The 21035-nt window shown below is 44.6% G+C and overlaps 1 protein-coding gene across 1 annotated transcript in view; it reads right to left on the reverse strand.

The window, feature by feature from the left end:
* The window catches only part of XRN2 (5'-3' exoribonuclease 2), a 283450-nt gene that overhangs the window by 118129 nt on the left and 144286 nt on the right, over positions 1 to 21035 (reverse strand). The window contains exons 18-19 of the mRNA XM_029593758.1: positions 18532 to 18639; positions 18352 to 18441 (exon numbers count right to left, since the gene is read on the reverse strand). Of these exons, the coding sequence (XP_029449618.1) occupies positions 18352 to 18441; positions 18532 to 18639 (198 nt within the window). The remainder of the gene's footprint in view (positions 1 to 18351; positions 18442 to 18531; positions 18640 to 21035) is intronic.

The raw sequence follows: 21035 nt of genomic DNA on the forward strand, positions 1-21035 counted from the left end.
CCTATCCTTCCTCCCTCTTCCCTTCTTCGCCCCAACCCCTAAACTAACCCTACCTGTCTCCATTTTTTTTTTTTTTTTTTTTTTTTTAATTTTTGTACTTTCTGTTCCTCCGGAGCAGAAGTAATCTCTGTCTAATGGTGCTGTCCCAGCTTGCCTCCCACCCTGCTCCGGCCCACCCCTTTCAGCAGGCCTGGTACTTGTGCAAGTGACCGGGCCCGTTCTAAAATGCGTGCAAGGCCCAGCCACACACATAACCCCCAATTTTTTACGCAGGCGGGCCTTTTAAAATTTTGACAAAAGCTTCTAAAGATCCACTAGAATGCTCTTCTTATAGGCCTACGTATATCACTAATAAATGGTCAGCCAAAGCAGGGTCGGTAACAGTGGTCAATCCGGGCATAGTGAGGTCAGGCAAAGGTCAAATTCCAGGCGGCGATCAAGAGTAGGTCAGGTCAGGCAGAGGTCAAATTCCGGGCAGAAGACAGATATGGTCAGCGGACAGACGAGTTGTGGAGGAACTAACCCAAGAAGGAAGGGAGAAGTTGTTAAGGCGAGCCGTGAGTATCAGGAGCCGCCTTATGTAGTTTTCCCAAAGGTGACCATCTGGAGGAGCCGGCAGTCCTGGCATGCCGCGGCCCCTTTAAGAAAGGGGGAGGAGCGCACGCAGCTAAGGAAATGCCTCGGGGGGAAATCGGCGGCGCCTCCGCTGCGAAGCAAAGGACTGTAGCAGAAGAGCAGGCCGAAAGCATGTCAACAGTCGTTGGAGCACCTCCCCCGCTCTGCTCCGGAGCGTGGCTAGCTCCGGAACGGCACGGGATGGAAGGTAAGAGGGACCGGCCGTCGCAACAGTAACCTTGATCAGATAGAATGGAAATGTATTTGGAAAAGAATGAGACATTTCAATATGTAGTAAGGGGCAGGACACAATGTATAAATTATTGCATAGAATGTATCGAACGCCTGCTTTTTTTGCACGATTTCTGTAATCCAAGTAAAAATTGCTGGCATGGCTGTTGGCAACTTGGGATGTACATACATACATACATACATACATGGTGGAATTGTGGGGAAGTGAAGATATTTTGGACAGGGTTGACTGATCAGATATCTCAGATCTGTGGTCAACAATTAGCAGAAGATGGGCAACTATGTTTTCTGGGGTAATAGCCCAATAGATGGGAAATGAAAGGACACAGGAAACTAGGACGACATTTGCTACATGCTGCCAGATTGATGATCGCCCTGATGTGGAAAGAAATTCCTAATATAGAAAGTTGGGAGGCAAACGTGACAGATATTGCAACCATGGAGAAATTAACCTATATGCTTTCAGATCAAGCAGACAAATATAAGAATGGGCTCCATATAGTGGGGAAGGAGAGAATAGAATGCCTGACAGATGTCAAGAATGAAAATCATAATATGCATTGAGTGGAGGGTGGATTTTATTATAGCTACAAAGTTCAGATTTTGCTTTGTGTAACATTATTGTATATATATGTACAATGTAAGCATAATATGCAAGTTATGTATAATTGTTTAGGTGTCAAAAAATAAAACAAAAAATAAAATAAAGACAGAAGGAATGCATCTGTATCATGGGATAGCTCAGACTCTCTATCTTGGTAAAACTCCCATGTCAACCTCCCAAATTCCACGTCAAATTCGCCCGATAACAGATGCTTCCAAATCTGAGCTGGGCTTCACACCCCTGGCCTATCCGGAGAGAGATCACATCAATTTATTGGAACTACTGGCTATAATGAATCCTCTAACAACTTTCAGAGATTTGATGGCCAACAAAATAGTCCTAATTTAGACAACCAGGTACCTAAGAACATACCATATTGGGTCAGACCACGGGTCCATCAAGCCCAACATCCTGTTTCCAAAAGTGGCCAATCCAGGCTACAAGTACCTGGCAAGTACCCAAAAACTAAGTCTATCCCATGCTACTGATGCTAGTAATAGCAGTGGCTATTTTCTAAGTCAACTTAATTAATAGAAGGTAATAGACTCCTCCTCCAGAACTTATACAAACCTTTTTTAAACCCAGCTACACTAACCACATACCCTGGCAACAAATTCCAGAATTTAATTGTGTGTTGAGTGAAAATGAACTCTCTCTGATTAGTTTTAAATGTGCTACATGCTAACTTCATGGAGTGCCCCCTATCCTATTATCCGAAACAGGAAATAACCAATTCACATTTACCCATCTAGAACTCTCATGATTTTAAACACCTCTGAGGATATGGAAAATTTGCCTATTGTAACAGTATCTTTTGATGATATCTATGAGCTACTTTTGGCTTTCTCTCATAATTTAAAGATTGCTTTATGTCCTTTTTAAGCAGCTATATTCCATTCTGGTTAAGGTAGAGCCCATCCCCTTTAAAATCCACCAGTTCCTCATGGAACTACTGCCCTCCTCCCTGTATCATCAGCACCTTCACATATTGAAACTCTGGAGCTCATTCTGCCTGTAGGGTCCTAAACATGGAACTGCAGACACTTCTGAAAATACTAGCCAACTGGTTCTAGATTTCAGTATCTTATCTACCTGGCCTCCTGAACCTTCCTCCTGTCATTCCATTTAACACTTATAACCCACTTTGCTTAAAAAAAAAAAAGTTTAGATTTGATTTGCTCTTAGTATTGAAATTGTATTATGTATAATTGATTGAATTGTTCAAATATTATTGTAAGCTGCAGTTTATTTGCTATTGTAAGACTGTAAGCTGCTTTGGGACATTAATAAAGCTTTCCTAAAAACCCCAACCCTATGTTATTGGGTTCATCCCCAGCACAATCTAAAATTCTATCTAGGTGATGCATTACCTTCACACCAGGCAGACAAGTAACCAAGCAATTCTCATGGTCACCAGTCACCCAGCTACTTGCATGTCTAATGATCAAATCTCCAATACCATAGCAGCCCTATCCCTACCTTGTTTGGCACACACCCTTAAAGTATTATATGGAAAGTAGATCTCACTTCTTTTTAGTTGAAGGTGATGCTCTCCTTTCTTGGTGACCTTGTTTTTCCAAAGCAGCGCAAGGCCTGCCAGGGTGGAAGTGGGACCACTTTACTATATATGTAAAGGTCACTTCTAATACGTCTGTCTGCCTCAGCTCCTCAAGGTCTGCCACTCTAGCCTCCAGAGATTGTACTCATTCTTCAAGAGCCAGAAGCTCTATGCACTGGGTGAACACCCATCACCCATCCCCAACAAGTAAAAAAAATCATACATGTGGTACTCCGTGCTCAAAATTTCATTTTTGTTCATTTTTTCATTTTGGGTTTTTTTTTCCTCAGGTTTATTTCATGTTTATTTCTATTCAGTTCCAACTCAAAAGATTAAAAAACAACAAAACAAACCAAAACAGACACTACCCAGGACCCAACTCCTCCTTCTGCGAAGCTCCTATATAGTGAAAGGGGAAAGAGGTATACCCATTTGCCTCCTAACCCATCAGCATCTCCTAAAAATGGCACCCGCCGGCCCAGCAACTGGAACCATAGTGATGTCAAAATGGCACCAATCTCAGGGCTTGCCGGCACCATTTTGTTTTATGGCTGTACAAACATAAGGCTGTAAAATAAAATTGCTGGCCCCAAAACCAGCACCATTTTGATGTCATTATGGTTCCAGTTTCAGGGCCAACCAGTGCCATTTTTAAAGGGTTGCCAGTGGGAGTAGTAGGCAAGTGGGTATCCCTCCTGCCCCTTTCATGACACAAGACAACCATGGAGGGGTAAGTGGGGCCAAGGAGGTCCCCAGCCTCTGTGGCTTTTTTTTTTTTTTTTTTGAGGTGGTGGAGGTTAGAGGGACCCTGGCAGGCCCCAAATGGGCTCAGTTCAAACCAGTCCAGCCAGGGATAGGTCCAGGCAATTAGCAGAGACCTAGGGAAATCCACAACCTGTAACAGAGGAGGAGTTGGTTTTTTTAAACAAACTACATTCAAAAGAAAACAAAAGCCAACATAATTTGTTTTTTTTTCTTTCATTCTATTTTTAAAACAAAATGAAATAGGAAATGTCACATCTATTTCATTTCAAAGAATACACATCCCTACTGAAGAGCCCTCATCCCGGTGCTGGACTGCTGGCTGCATCTTTTCTTCTTATGTAGTTATTAGAGGAAATGAGAACGCTTAATAAACTTTAAGTTCCTTAAAATGCTAAACTCTTTAACCTTACAGAGGAATTTTCAAAAGCCATTTATCCAAGTTAAGTGCGCTTAACACAGGTAAACCCTATTGACAATTCAATGGCATATACTGTAGCAAATTTCAAAAGCTCATTTGCATAGGTAAAGTACATTTACACATGTTAAACTCAGTGTTAAGCATATATATATATATTCGTGCTTTCGGGAAATGGTTAATATCCTGGCTGCTGAGTTTTGTAATATCTGTAAGGGCCGAATCGTTGATTGAGGCAGATCGAGAAGAAGGGAGTTGTAGTAATCAGTGCCTGTAAATAATAAAGCTTGTAAAACAGTTCTAAAGTCGTTTGGATTTAATAATGGTTTTAGTCATCTTAACATTAATAATTTACTATAGCCCTCTTTAGTTTTGATTGCAACATGTTTTTTGAAGTTAAGTTCTGGGCCTATCCATACACCGAGATCACGCACTTTGGTTCCAAGATTAATTAAGCAGTTTTCATATGGAAATTTAAGATTTTGCTCAGGCGAAGATGTTTTCCTTTCAAGCAGGACAATTTCGGTTTTATCAATATTTATATTAAATTTCATTTGCGTTAATAGCTGTTTAATGACATTAAGGTACATGGCTATGATTTTAAATGTTTTTTCCAAATGTGTATGTGACTGGGATGATGATCTGAATGTCGTCAGCATAGATGTAGTAATTTAAACCTAGTCCGGAGAGAAGGTGACAAAGAGGGATCATGTATATGTTAAAGAGTGTTGCTGATAGGAATGAACCTTTTGGGTCTCCAGTTTCAAGCCTAATAGTATCAGATGAAGAATTGTTGATGTTGACCTGGTAAGATCTGTTATTCAAATAGGAGGTGAACCATTATAATGTTTTACAGCTTAACCCAATTTCTACAAGCCTCCGAATGAGACTTCCATGGTTAACTGTGCCGAACGCCACAGAGAGTTCCAGAAGGACAAGAAGGTATTTGTGACCATTATCGAATTCTCTCATAACAGTGTCTTGTAATGAGAGGAGTAAGGTTTCTGTGCCGAAGTACCTTCTGAAACCAAACTGCGTGGGATATAATATGTTGTTTCGTTCGAGGTGCTCAGTGAGTTGCTTTAGAAATGCTTTTTTGATTAATTTTGCAATGAATGGTAGATTGGAGATCGGTCAATAATTATTCAGAACCGTAGTGTCCAGATTCTTCTATTTGATTATGGGTTTGATTATTGCTTGTTTTATTGAGTCAGGTAGAATGTCTTCAAGTAATGACTTATTGATGATAAAGGTTATTGTGGGTGCAATTACCTGGGCAATTTATTTTAATGTCAGGATTGGTATAGAATCCAAGGGATGATGGGTGGGATTTAGGTTTTGAATTAAACCTACCACTTCATTTATGGCAATGTCTTCAAAAATTCACCAGGTCAGGCCTTCTTTTATATTCATTGAGATTTCTTGTACAGGTGTCCGCATATCAATTTTATTTTTAATGAAGAAAAGTGCTAATTCTTGACTGAGATTGTTATTTATTTCTGTATTTAACGTTGCGGGTTCTAAAGTCAATTTGTTTACTATATTAAAAAGTGTTTTCGGATTATGTGAGAATTTTTGAATCTTGTTACTATAAAACTCCTTTTTGGTTTTATTTATCACATTCTTGGAAAATGCAAGGTGAGTACGATAATTAGTTAGAGTTTGAGTACATTTGTAATCTTTGGGATTATTGAATGTGCCATCCTTGAGAAGTGGAAGGTTATCTCAAACTCGATCTAGAGCCTTTTCATTTGACACACCAACGCATTGGAACAGTTTGTCAGTTCAGTTGAAGGGTGCGCAGGATATGAAGGAATTTAGGAGGGAGATAACATGCTTTTTTCTGGAGGCATTATGATATGAGATGTGATAAAGGTTTGATTTTATGTATTTTATGGATAACAACTTATCTTTATGTATGTATTTATGTGATCCACCCTAGGCAAATTTTATATTTGGAAGTTGCGGAATATAAGTATTTTAAATAAAGCAAAGTTGTTTAATTGAAATAGCTGTTCTCCAAGGAATGCAGGATGTCAGTTCTCACACATGGATGACATCATCAGATAAAGCCCAGCATGGAAAACGTCAAAGTTTCTAGAACTTTGACTAAGCCTCATTGAGCACGCTCACGAATGCAATATACCACTCATCCATGCGGGATCCCCTCATTTTATATCAAAGAATTAAGAATAATAAAATGTAATGAAAAATCTTAGTATTATTCAACTACGTCCTGGGCTCAGATGTACCTTTTCATTTCCTAGAGTATTATTGGCACCATGTGTTTGTGCTTGGAGATGGGTGCGATACATCTATCAGGAGAGGTCTCTCTCTTAAATCCCTTTCTTGGTAATACTGGCTTTCTTCCTGGGATTGAGAATAAAGGTGTCTATCTATCATGGGTTAATCGTAGATTAATGTTTTCTTTTCATTTATTTGATCCTGTTTCTCATGTTTTATTGGATTATGATACTTTGGCTCGTACATATCAACTCCCTGCAAAACAATTTTTCGCTTACTTACAGGTTCGTCATTACTTGCAATCTTTCTCATGGAGCTCTGAGGTGTTAGCTGCTGAATCAAACTTTGCTACAAATATATTTGATACAGCGTGTATGACTAATTCAATCACAGGTTGGAAAAAACCAGGAAAACAATTTATTAAAGTTGCCTGTTTGGACTCTTTGGCAACTCGCTGGTCTAATATGATAGGAATACAACTCACACCATCATATTTTAAATCTTGCTTTAAGACACTGTATGTGTCTTTACCTGACTTGGGATTACGGGAAGTTCAATTTAAAATACTTCACTGTTTTTATTATGATGATGTACGCAGACATAAAATGAAGTTGGCATCTACTTCTTTGTGTAGTAAATGTGGAACAACGGATGGGATGTTATACCATCGATTGTTTACCTGTCCAAAATTAACAACCTTTGGGGACTCTGTGTTTCAGATGATTACTAAATGTACAGATGTACCTTTACCTGTTACCGGGCATATATTGTTGGCTAGCTCCCACTTGGTAGACTTACCTGGTAATAATTCAAAACTAAAATTTGAACGTCTTGCTATTATGCTCGCATGTAGGACCATACTGGCGGACTGGACTGACCCAATGGCTATGCCTACTTTAGCAGCATGGACAAATAGAATGGTATTACTACTACAAATGGAATATATGGACTTTCTCAGTGGCACACGTAAACCTGATAAATTGTACTGTGCTTGTTGGCAAGCCTATTATGCGTTACTTCCAAAAAATTTACAAGCTGAGTTGATTGATACTGGTTATAAAAATATCTGGTCTTAATGGAGAAATTACTTACCTGATAATTTCGTTTTCCTTAGTGTAGACAGATGGACTCAGGACCAATGGGTATAGTGTACTCCTGCTAGCAGTTGGAGACGGATCAGATTTCAATCTGACGTCAGCCCCTAGTACATATACCCCTGTAGGAAGTGCAGCTCCTCAGTATTCTTCCTTGAAAAGCATTGTGGATATATGTGTGACTGACTGATTGATTAACTTCATCATATGGTTAACTTAATTAAACTTGTTAATAACATTTAAAACTTAACTTGATTAACTTGAACTGGTTGATTGACCATAGCTGGCGACCGCCAGTGTACTCAACCGGCAGGCGTTGACACCCGGCAGGGTGGATGCTCTATGTAAGTTAAAACATGGCTTACCCGTACTTCATTGAAAACCATGCATAATGGCAGCCAAGGGTGGGATGCTGAGTCCATCTGTCTACACTAAGGAAAACGAAATTATCAGGTAAGTAATTTCTCCATTTCCTAGCGTGTAGCAGATGGACTCAGGACCAATGGGATGTATAAAAGCTACTCCCGAACCGGGTGGGAGGCTGCCCATGGCCCACTTAGGATTACCCTTGCAAATGTCATGTCCTCCTGAGTCTGTACATCCAGATGGTAGAATCTGGAGAAGGCATTGATGGAGGATCATGTTGTCGCCCTGCAGATCTTGGCAGGTGACAGCATTCTAGATTCTGTCCAGGACGCCATCTGGACTCTGGTAGAATGGACCTTGACCTGTAGAGGTGGTGGCTTTCCCGCTTCTACGTAGGTCGCCTTGATGACTTCCTTGATCCAGCAGGCAATGGTTGCCCGCGAGGACGTTTCCCCTTGTCTTTCAGCTGTGGAGGATGAAAAGGTGGTCCCGTCTTTCGTACTGGTTCTGACCTTTCCAGGTATCTGGATAGGGGTCTGCCGATGGCGGGGTAGCGCAGACTACGGGCTTCTTCTGAATTCTTCAAGCCGTCCATCGTTGGAAGTGAGATGGTTTGGTTAAGGTGGAAGTGTGAGACCACTTTGGGGAGGAATAGGGGAACGTGCATAGATGGATGGACCCCGGGGTGAGTCTGAAGAATGGCTCACTGCAGGACAGGGTTTGTAGTTCCGAGGTGCGGCGGGCCGAGCACATGGCCAGCAAGAACACCGTCCTTAAGGTAGTAGACGGAGGAACAGGCCTCGAAGGGGTCTGAAGGCGGGTTCCGCTATGAACTCCAAGACAAGGTTGAGGTTCCACAGAGGTACTGGCCACTTCAGGGGTGGCCGAATGTGTTTGACTCCTTTCAGGAAGGGTGATATCTCTGGGTGCGAGGCTATGCTTTCGCCCTCACCCCTGGAGCCGTAGCATGACAATGCTGCCACCTGTACCTTGATGGAGGTGAGGGACAGGCCCTTCTGTGGTCCATTCTGTAGGAGTTCCAGAATCACGAGAACTTGAGGGGCGTGGCTTGATGTTGTGGTCTTTGCACCAGGCCTCAAAAACTCTCCAGATCGTTATGTACTTTAGAGATGTGGAGAACTTGCCTGCTCGGAGGATAGTATCTATTACTGCCCCCGAGAATCCGTTCTCTCTCAGGCGGGCCCTCTCAATGGTCAGAACGTAAGAGAGAATTGAGCTGGATCCTCGTGAAGAATCGGGCCTTGTTGGAGCAGGCCTCTGTGTGGGGGCAGGGGTAATGAATTCCCTGCCTGTAGTCTTCTCATGTCTGTGTACCAGCGTCTTTGCCAATCCGGGGCCACCAGAAGAACTAGTCCCTTGTGTTGCTGTATCTTGTGAATGATTGCACCCATCAATGGCCCCGGTGGGAAGGCGTATAGCAGGGTCCCCGGTGGCCAGGTCTGTACCAGGGTCCTGATCCCTTGGGACTGCAGATCCTGCCTGCGGCTGAAATATCTGGTATTTGAGCGTTGGACCTGCTTGTTAGAAGGTCTATGGCTGGGGACTCCCACCGATTCACTATCATCTTTAAGGCTGTGGACGACAGCTTCCATTCTCCTGGGTTTAGACTTTCTTTGCTGAGGGAGTCTGCCGTGATGTTTTCTTTCCCAGCGATGTGGACGGCGGGGATCTCCTGGAGATTTGCTTCCACTCAGGCCATCAGATGGTCTATTTCTAGGAACCCTTATTGGCTTCTGGTTCCGCCCTGTCGGTTGATGTAGGCCACCGTCGTGGCGTTGTCAGACATCACTCTGACCGCTTTGTCTCGGAATGTGTGGGCGAACCGCAGGCAGGCTAATCTAACTGCCCGCGCTTCTAGGCGGTTGATGTTCCATCCCGCTTCTTCTGCGTTCTACTGCCCTTGGGCGGTTCACTCTTCGCAGTGTGCTCCCCACCCGTGTAGACTGGCATCTGTGGTGAGCAGGGTCCAGTTTGGGGAGGATAGTCTTGATCCCCAGCTCGTGTGGCAGATCTGCAGCCACCACCGTAGCTGGGTCCGGAATCTGCCCGGAAGTGGTAGACGTACGGTGTAGTTCTGGGATCGTGGACTCCCCTTCCAGGGGTTCGAATTCTTCTTCAGAGGGGCCTGTGTCCCCGCAGGTGGGACTTCTGGACCATGTGAACTTGTGCCTAGGCCTCAAGGGTCCTGGGGCATGAGGGTCCTCTGGTGTCGCATGTGCCTGCTACGCCCCGGGTTCCGGCTGCATTTTAACCAAGGCGTGAATTCCCTTGAGCAACTCCACCCAAGAGCTCGATTCTGGGTCTAGGTTGAGGGATGCCGGTTCTCTGGAGCCCCTGACTGTGGGGTGGAGTCCCTGGGGCCTGCTAGGTCTGGGGTGCCCCCTGAGGAGCTAGCACTGGGCCCTAGGTGGGACTAGCCCTGACTTGGGTCTCTCAGGGCCTCCTCACCATGTGCTCATAGGGCGTTGGCTTCCTCGCTCTGAGCGGCTCTGAGTTGGCAAGCTGGGCAGAGGCCTTGAGCTTTTATTCCTGTTTCTGGAGGTGCCATGTCTATGGACGTGTAAGCTCTTGTGCGCTCCAGTGCGCCAGAGATGTGCGCGCAGATGTGCGCCTGGCTGTAGATATGCTCCTTGTTCTGTGCACGCGACTTATGCACGTAAGGTTATATGTGCGCCTAAGCATAGGCGCACATGTAAATTTTGTGTGCTTGGCTCGGACGGAGGGCAGTGCGGCGAACAGGGCCAAGATGGCGACGGCGAGCATGCAGGCAATATGGCGACCTCCTCGGAGGGTCTCCACGTGGGCAAACCCTGGAAACAGCCGGGGCCTAGCCCTGCTAGGGCGGATCAACCCGATGGCACTGGTTCTGAGCGACGACCTGTGCTCCTCCTCGATCCTCGGAGACCGGTTCAAGTAGAAGATTTACACCTTACCTTGTCTTCGGCACTTCCCGGTTTTGCCCCGGGCAGTCTCCGGCTGCGGGGGGGAGAGGGCAACTACCTTCACCGCCGCGCTCGAGGTGTGCACCCGCTGCCTCTCAGCCGCGCCCAAGATCAGGGGCTAAGTCCTCGCTGCAATTCGGCCGCCGGACCGAGGCTGCCTCTACGCCGCGCCTGAGGATTCAGGGGCTAGGTCCCTGCCGCGAATCGGCCACTGGACCGAGGCTCTCATCTCCGAGGGACCACGGAAATCACCTCAGGAATCTCAACTGGGGGATGGACCCGAGGGTATCACCGCAGGATAGCGGGGCTCTTCTTCCGTAAATTCTTTTCTTCTTGATTCTTGTTCTAACGCTCTGAGAGCGTGCAGATAGTCCCTAACTGCTTTGGAGACGGAAAATACTGAGGAGCTGCACTTCCTGCAGGGGTATATGTACTAGGGGCTGACGTCAGATTGAAATCTGATCCGTCTCCAACTGCTAACAGGAGTACATTATACCCATTGGTCCTGAGTCCATCTGCTACACGCTAGGAAAATGGAGGTTCCTGTAATGGGTGGGAGGAAATGTATGAATGTTGTGTGACTGGGGTATGACTGTTTATAACAGAGATTTATGTTAAGGCAATTGAACACGTAAGCTGAATGACTTTTAGAAGTTTCATTGTATTGGCTCTGTTAGATACTATGGTTTATGTATTGTGTTTTTGATTTCTGTATTTGTAAGCTGTGTTTTTTGCATTAATTTATAATTATAATAAAAATTATTTTGAAAAAACTCACGTTGGAAACCCAAATCTATGGGATGGCAGGTGGGTTTCGTGAGGGCTGACATTCTGTTGTCATTTGAGAGCACTGGTTACAGGTAAGCAACTCTGCTTTCTCCAAGGACAAGCAGGATGGCAGTCCTTACACGTGGGTGAATCCCTAGCTACAGGCTAGGAGACCAAAAAAATACAAAAGTGCCAACAGGTACAACAATAATCCTTTTTGTTGGTAAAAGGGAGGCAGCCTGAACAAAAACAATGGGCCTTAGGTGGGAACAAAGTTGGGTTCCACACCTCAAACAAGTTCCAAAGGACAGACTGGCCAAACCTGCTGTCGTGTCAACCATCCCTATCCAAACAATAATGCAATATGAATGTGTGGAGGAAACTCCATGTCACAGCTCTGCAGATCTCCTCCATGGGAACTGCTTGAACATGGCTTGAACAGAGTGAGCTTTGACATGACCCCCAAGATGCAGTCCTGCCTGGGCATAACAGAAGGAGATGCAGTCTGCTAGCCAGTCAGAAAGTGTCTGCTTGGCAATGGCGATACATAACTTAGTTCTATCAAAAGAAACAAAAAGTTAGATGGACTGTCTATGGGCTTTTGTCCACTCCAGCTAGAAGACTAAGGCTCTTTTTGTAGTCCAAACTATGCAGGGCTTGTTTGCCTTGGTGCGAATGGGGCCTGGGAAAGAATGTTAGGCTGAAACGTATGAAAAAAACTTAGTGTCACGTGGATAAGTTCCTAAGGCCTGGAGTTTGCTAACTGTGCATGCTGAAATGACTGCCACCAAAAATATGACCTTCCAAGCCAGGTACTTCAGATCACATGAGCGCAGCGGCACAAAGGGAGCTTTTATCAGCTGAGCTAACGTCACGTTGAGGTTCCAAGACACAGCGGGTGGCCTTAGGGAAGGCTTCCACTGAAGTTAGCCCCGCATGAAACATACAACTATAGGCTGTTCAGAAATGAGTGTCCCATCTACACCCATGGTGATATGTGCCAATCGCACTTAGTTGAACTCTAAAGGATTTGGTCTTCAAACCAGCTTCCAATAGGTATAGCAGTTTTTGTAGGGAGCAGAAGAAAGGATGTAGGGCCTTCTGCTCACACAACATGGAAAATCTCCTCCACCTCAATCTGTGGAAGGCTTTCTAGAAGCAACCAGGAACCGAGACATACTTTCTGAGAGACTGAATGGTTGAATCAGATAAATGTGAATCGGTTATTTACTCTTTCGGATAATAGAAGGACTAGGGGGCACTCCATGAAGTTAGCATGTAGCACATTTAAAACTAATGGGAGAAAGTTCTTTTTCATTCAACACACAATTAAACTCTGGAATTTGTTGCCAGGGGATGTGGTTAGTGCAGTTAGTGTAACTGGGTTTAAAGAAGGTTTGGATAAGTTCTTGGAAGAGAAGTCAATTACCTGATATTAATCAAGTTGACTTAGAAAACAGCCACTTCTATTGCAGGCATCAGTAGCATGGGATATACTTAGTTTTTGGGTACTTGCCATGTACTTGTAGCCTGGATTAGTCACTGTTGGAAACAGGATGCTGGGCTTGTTGGACCCTTGGTCTGACCCAGTAAGAAATTGCCATATGTTCTTAACATCCAGGCTGTGAGATCTGGGGAAGTCCTCAGCCTGATCGGTTTCCAAATGGAGATCTCCCTGAGGAGTGGAAACCAGACCTGCCTTGGCCAATAAGGGGCTATGAGGATCATAGTCCCTTTGTCCTGACGAAGCTTCAAGAGAGTCTTCTCTACCAGTGGAGCTGGAGGATTTGCATACAGGAGACCCTCGGCCCATGGCAGGGAAAGGCCTCTGAGGCTGGTTAGCTGAATGTCCTGTATAGGGAGTAAAACTGATGAACTTTCCTGCAAAGAGAACCATATCTGGGCTTCCCCAGAGGTGGAAGATTCAATTTGCAACCCCTTGGTCCAGAGACCATTCGCAGGGTTTGAAGGCGTGACTCAGTCTGTCCGCTTTTTCATTCTCAGTTCTGGCCAGGTACATGGCCCTGAGCACTATCCCATGGGAGAGGGCTTACAACCAAATCTAGACCGCTTCCTGACACAGGAGGTAAGATCCCATACCTGCCTGCTTGACATACCACACTGCCACTTGGCGGTCAGTCTGTATCAGAACAATTTTGTTGGACAGCCAATGTCTGAAAACCCACAGCACGTACCTGATTGCTCAGAGCTCCCTGAAATTGATTTCATAGACACATTTCTGGGTGGACCATAGACCCTGGGTGTTGAGTCCATCTACATGAGCTCCCCAGCCCAGGGTAGATGCATCCATGGTTAGGACAATTTGGGTAGGAGTACTTTAGAATAACCCCCCCCCCCCTTTCCAGATTCACAATTTCCACCAACAGCACAAAATATCCCAGAGAGATGGCATGACTCTTGGAGGTCTTGAGTGGCTTGTCACCACCGCGACCTCAAGGTTCATTGGGCCTTTCACATGTGCAAACATGCCAAGGGAGTGACACGTACTGTAGTGGCCATATGGCCCAACAACCTCAACATGTGCCACGTTGATGCCTGCTGGCTCTATTGAATCCCCACCACGATGGTTATCAGGTTGATGGCCCATTGCCGAAGTAGGAAGGCCTTGGCCTGAGCCATATCTAGCAGGGCTCCAATGAAGTTCAATTGAGGTGATGGACTGAGAATGGACTTGGGGTAGATGACAACGAACCCTAGTGCCTACAGCACCCAAGAAGGTCGAGCACATGGACTAATCGTCCCCCGCCTGAGAGGTACTCTTGACCAGCCAATTGTCCAGATATGGAAAAATGTTAACTCCCAATCTGTGAAGGTGCGCCACTACCATGCCTAGGTATTTTGTAAAGACACATGGGGGTGATGCGAGCCCAAATGGCAGAACACAATTCTGGAAGTGCTGCTTTCCCACCACAAATCTTAGATACTTCCAGTGACCTTGGTAGATCTCGATGTACGTGTAAACTCTTTTAGATCCAGGGAGCATAGCCAGTCACCTTTTTGCAAGAAGGGGGATCAGGGTGTCCAAGGAAAACATTTTAAACTTTTCTCTTTTGACGAATTTGTTCAAGGCCCTTAGGTCCAGAATGGGACAGAGTCCCCCTGTTTTCTTTGGTATCAGGAAGTACTGGGAGTAAAATCCCTGCTCTCTTTGCCCTGGTGGAATGGGTTCAATTGCTCTGGCCATTAAGAGAGAAAAAAGCTCTGCTACTAGCATTTCATTATGCACTACCAGGCCCTAGAATGGACTCGGGGGATACCCAATAGATTCAATTTGTATTCCTTACAAATGATGGAAAGAACTCACTGGTCCGAGGTTACACCAGGCCACTGGTTGACAAAGAACCAAAGCCTTCCCCCGACCAGCAGGTCCATTGCTCTGGATACAGGCGACTTGGCTATGTTCCCAGCAATCCAATCAAAATCCTATTCTTGGAGTTGACTGAGGCTCCAGCTGGGGCTTTGAGACTCTCTGTTGCCTGGGACAGCCACAAGGGTCCTGTTGTTGCTGGCGGGATCGAGGTGGCAGAGAAAGGACTTCCTGGGCCCAAACCTTGAAGGCCTCCTGGCTAAGGAGGATGGGTCCTGAGTGCCTGCTGGATCTGGGCCACTGCGTCTTTCGCTTTATCTCCGAAGAGATTCTCTCCTGTAAAAGGCACATCAGCAAGTCCCTCCTGCACCTACGGTCTGAGATCCAAGGCCCACAGCCATGCAAGCTTGTGAGTGCCGATTCCAGCTACAGAGACCCTTGATGCCATTTCGAAAACATCGTAGATCAAATGGACCCATGTTTTCCGCACTCCAGACCCTTATGCACCAGCAACTAGAAGGTGTCCTGCTGCTGCTCAGGCAGTTGCTCGGCAACCTCCTGCACCAGCTTTAGGATGGCACGCATGTACTGGCTCATGTATTGCTGGTAGGCCACTATGTGGGCAATAAGTATAGCGCCCTGAAACATCATCTTCTCAAGAGCATCCATCACACTCTGATCCTTTGCGGGGGGGGGGCACTGAAGAATGGGTACGAGAGTGCTTAGCCTTCTTGAGAGCAGATTTGATGATCACCAATTGATGGAATAACTCCACAAAGATCTTGTACACTGGGACTGACACGATCTCCTTGGGAAGTTCCATGTACTGGATGATATTTAGCATTTTCTGCCTGGTATCCTCTTCAGACATCAACTGAAATGGGATGCCTTCCACCATCACCCAAATAAAGCCTGCGAAAGAGAAGTCCTCCACAGCGGACTTACTTCGATCACCTGGAGGAGATGATTCTGATAGGAGACCATCCAAAACATTGTCAAAAGCCATGGAGGAGTGTCCCCCCCCCCCCCCCCAGGGGTCATAGGTGCTCTCATTTCCGCTGTCATCGACTGGTAACTGTGTCCTAGGCTCTCAGCTCCCAGCCAGCAGTGTAGGCACCGCTTCTACTGGCCATTTTGTCCCTGGCCCCGGTGTCACCTCCAGTATCGGTGGGGGGGGGGGCTTCCTCCTGCAAGGAACTAGAGACAACTGGATCAGCTGGTGGTGGTACTGGTGCCCTGCAGGGCATCGATGCTGCCCCGGGAATAGACACAGGGGACTGGGTCAGTAACACGCCGATAAGCACATGCAGGAATTCAAGCAGTGGCTCGAAGAATGATGGTGCCGACAGTGCTCTGACGCTGAGGCCTCAAATCATCCTCTCCATGGACAGCTGCATGCGCTTCTCCAATTCCTCCTCGAAAATCGGCAATGCCAGGATCAGCTGGGAATCAGGAGGTATAATCAGATCCTTTTCAGAACCGACAGGAGGCTCGGTGGCTTGCATTGGGACCGGTGGAGACTGGAGCATAACCCTGGCATTGATGGAGGACTGGCTCTCCTCATCACAGGGTCGCTTCGGAGGCATAACAGAAGCTGGTGCATCCCCGTGTCAGGCATTGTGCATCAATGAGGACAAATGCTGATGCTTCTTCAGTTTTCCTTAATGCTTGTATCCATCCTGACCAGTGCCGAGGTTGAGGACAATAAACCCAACATCCTCGACCTACCTGGAGGAACCAGACAATGGTCTGTCTCTGGTGTCCCGCTTTGCAAACAACCTCAACAGATCCTGAGGCCCAGCTGAGGTCGATGGCTTGGTGTCCATTGGTGCAGCTCTGAGGTCATTCAATGCCAATGTATCGATCTTCTCCAGCCCGAAGAGGCACTCCAACTTACTGAGCCAGATCTTTCTTCCCTTCGGGGTCATCTTGGCACATTTGCTGCAACTCCGGAGTTGTGCGATGCCCCAAGGCAGAGGACACATCTTTCATGGAGTTCTGTGATAGACATTGACCTCGTACACCCGGGGCATCGCATGAAACTAGACGTGGACATGTCATCGTGAAACAAAAGGGATGCGATATCAAAATCGATGGCAGCGATTGTCGATGGTTGTCAGGTACCAAATGCACTGCCAACCCAGGGGATTGACAACGAAAATACACTTACCCAAAAATATCAAGAAAAATATCTAGGACGCTAACAGGAAACCAGTGGGGACCCTGCGACACCTGCGCGAGGAAAGCAAAAAGGAATCGCTGAGAAAAACCACACACTAAAACTGTGCCAAATTTTTGAAAAATTTTGAGGCTCATTCGACCGCAAGACGCGAGGACCAGCAGAAAAGAAGAGACACAGGAAACCCCTCGTGGTCGCATGGTATATTGCATCTGTGAGTAAACTCAATGAGGCTCAGTCAATGTTCTAGAAACTTTGACATGTTTTCCATCCATCCAATGATGTCACCTATGTGCGAGGACTGCCATCCTGATTGTCCTCAGAGAAATAAACAAATATATATGCTTTTGAAAATAAGGCCCTTGGAATTTAAGATAGGAATTTAATAATAGAAGTTTAATGTAACTTCTCTCTCAACAGTCCAATACTGTTTTGGTTTAATAATCTAGTGCTTAGCCTCCTTCCCTTGTAGCTTAACTCTCATGGCAGCCAAATTTTCAGTGTCACTCCCTCAGTGATTCTCTCTGCTTGAATAGAAGTTTCTTGCACAAATATTTCAATTTACACCACTAGCTAGCTCAGCTCCAACTACAGTTTATTCTTTAATGGGATTAAGTAATTATTTTGAAGTGTCTGACCTAGAGTGAGGTATACTGTCTAACTCGTCAGCCACACAATAAATACCCTTGAGATACATTGCCAGTTTCAACCCTAGCAATACCGACAAGCCGAAGTAATCTCTAACTCTGAATTCAAGTTAGCAATGCTTAACTTTTATTTTAACCATAGCTTTTAAATTAAGAGAACCCAAGTTTTTCTTTTCAAAAATATAGACTGGCAAAATAATTAAATATAGTCAAAGGGAAAACAACTTAAGAAGGTTCACCTCTCCTCATTGTAGCCGAATTCTCAGTAGTTCACTCTGCTCAAGGTTCTCTCCGCACAATTAAACTGCCTTTAACTAAATATTCAAAATTCCTTCAGTACTATTATCATAATCTGAAGGGGGCTTGAAGTTGACATGGGTAATAACCATAAAATGGAATAGTAAACAGCCCATCCTGTTTTTCACTAGCCCAGGTTGAACACATCACTTAAATGACAGCAAGTCCCCTTAAATTATCATACAAATCAAAGTAAAAATATGTTACCGTTATACCAACAGTTCAACAAGGAAAAAAAAAATCAACAAGTTCTTACTGGATCACTCATAAGCCTTCGCCATGTTTCAGGTAAAAAATTACCACTTGCAGCTGGAAATACCCCCATGAGTTGCTCAAGTGGTTTGAACTGCCAGAAAGAAACAAAAAAAAGGAAGAGAGTTATACAATTTCGTAAAACATTATAAAGGGCTGTAACTAGTAAACAAACACACCTTACCGGCTTTGTATTCTTCTCAAAGTCTGAAGGAATACTGGCAATATTGTCAAAGTCAGAAGCAAATGGTGCATAATGGAAAGGGAAAAACCATTTCCAAGATGCGCAGCCCTGTTATTACAAAACAAGAGAACATGAATCAGTGACAAACACTAACCATACTTTAAAAGCTAACAATGGTATTTAACTACAATCAAGAAAACTGAAGCATGGTTTTCCAAAACCTGAAGACACAATAACCATTTTGAAGAACATGTTGCAGCAGTTTTACAATCATTGCTCCTTCTGCCAAGTAATGACTTTCATAACAATGTACGGTACTTATTTATAATAGACATACAAAATATTTTACATATATAAATAAGGTACAAAACAATTTCATTTTATACTTAAATCCAACCTTTTGAGACCTATAAGACTGCCCAAAGTGGAAGAGAGGCACAAAAGGTTGTAAGGGCTTACAAACAGAGGACAACCATGCAGAACAGATGCAACAATTCCTCATGTTTATTCTTGGATAAATGTTGAGTTACCAACTTTAAAAAATAAAAAAAAAAAGGAAAATACACCTTTAAGCTGTACCTTATTGCAAAGTTTTAAAAAATGTATTCCTCTTCAACATAAAATGGTGGCCATTCAGCTGACCAATTTGGTGGCCATGGAAGTAGAAACCTGATTTTCCAGCTTACAATCATCCATTGTTAACTTTAGAATATTCTAAATTTGTAATTCCTTGGAACATGGCAATACAACACAGCAAATGCAAAATCATTCTACTTGAGTAAATAACTTCAGATTAACTTGAGAACACTGATAGTGTTTAGAGTAAGAATGGTATATCTTTGAAAACACATGTGATGTGAATTAAAAGTACTAAACCTGATTTCAAAATTCTACATAACCCAAATGACCATAACAGTGCTTCTACCCCTTCTTTCCATTAATGCATGAATTCCCAAAAAACACTATTCTACACCAGACAATAAAATGAAGTTGAGGGTCACTATAGAAAACAAATATTGCAACACCTTAGTTATACTACTACTATAAATTTGTAAAATAATCAAGGATCAGACTGAGTAATATGACTTCAAATATAATTTCCAGCAGCCTATGTAACAGAGGCTGATTATAAAGCAAATTTATAATAGATACCTAGGTGACAAGATCACTATACAAAATGTGTTAATTGGCATCAGGGAAGGAATATCTTTTATGCAGCACAGATATCAATACATTTTTAATTTATTTTAATGCAGCAATCTGAGGATTTTGGATGGCTTTAGCTCAAGTGGGGCTGAAAACACAGACTACTGGAAAGTGTCATACAAGAGTGGGATTAAGCCTGCTGGAAGCTATGGAATATATTCCTTCGCCATGCATTGGACAAACCATCCCTGTAATCTTCAGAAAGGGAAAGTATGACTCTCTTTCAACTTATTAAAGCCATTCCGGTCTTGTTACTGACCACTGCTTGGTCTCCTTAAGCAAATATTCATTTTAGCCCTCTCAGAGGGTTCACCCATTTGATGTCATATTATTAAATGCTTAGTCAATTTCAAAGAAGAACCCTGTCCTCTTTGACCTCTTGAAGACAAATAGCCAGATTTTTGCTCTATTACTGAGTCCTGGCTAATGAACATAGATACCATGGTAATTAACAATTTGCCCTCTCGACCAGTGGTTCTCAACCAGTGTGTCGCCAAGAACACGCAGGTGTGTCGCCACACTTCCCAGTACCCCGCTGACCCAGCTGCTCCCCGGTCCTCCTCCACCCGGGCTTAAAATGCTGTCAGCCCGGGCGGAACGCGGCAAGACAGCTGGATTCAGCGGCAACGGCATGGTCTCTTCTTCCCGCTCCCCGCGGCCCGGAAGAGGAAGTGGTGAGCATCGGGTGCGTGCGCAGGAAGAAGAGACCATGCTAGTGTGGTCAGAATCGGACCGAAGAACAGAAGAGAGGCGCGGTCTGAAGAATGTGCAGCGCGGCTCGGAGGAAAATGAAGAAGAGCGTCAACCCCTGCGGCTGATGGGACTCCTCCTCCACGAGGGCTGAAAATGAAGGAGGTTAGGGTTGGGAGGAGGCTGCTGCTGCCACTAGCTCTGGGGGGGAGAGAGAGTGAGAGTGAATGAGCAAGCATGTGTGTTTGAGATCCTATGTGTGTATGTGTAATTATCTTCAAGCACCTACTTAATTTTAAATTCACTGAGTGTTTTCGCATTGCCCCATATGAGTTTCTGCTATTATCCTTACAGCTAGTGAATTTATGTCTTTTCTACTGTCCTCAAGACTAATGTCGCACAATCCATATCCCGTTATTGCATTTCTTTTATTAAGAGAGATGAGTGTAGTTCAACGATTGTTCTTTGTGACTTCAATTTGCATATGGACCTTTGTTCCCTGCCTTCTACTGATGAAAACCTTTGGGAGGGATTGTCTGCACTAGGACAGGACTTCCTGGTTAGTAAAGCCACCCATTAGAAAGGGTTATATGGGCGATCTGATTTTT

This window comes from Rhinatrema bivittatum, chromosome 3 (assembly GCF_901001135.1).
Source record: "Rhinatrema bivittatum chromosome 3, aRhiBiv1.1, whole genome shotgun sequence".
Classification (NCBI taxonomy): Eukaryota; Metazoa; Chordata; class Amphibia; order Gymnophiona; family Rhinatrematidae; genus Rhinatrema; species Rhinatrema bivittatum.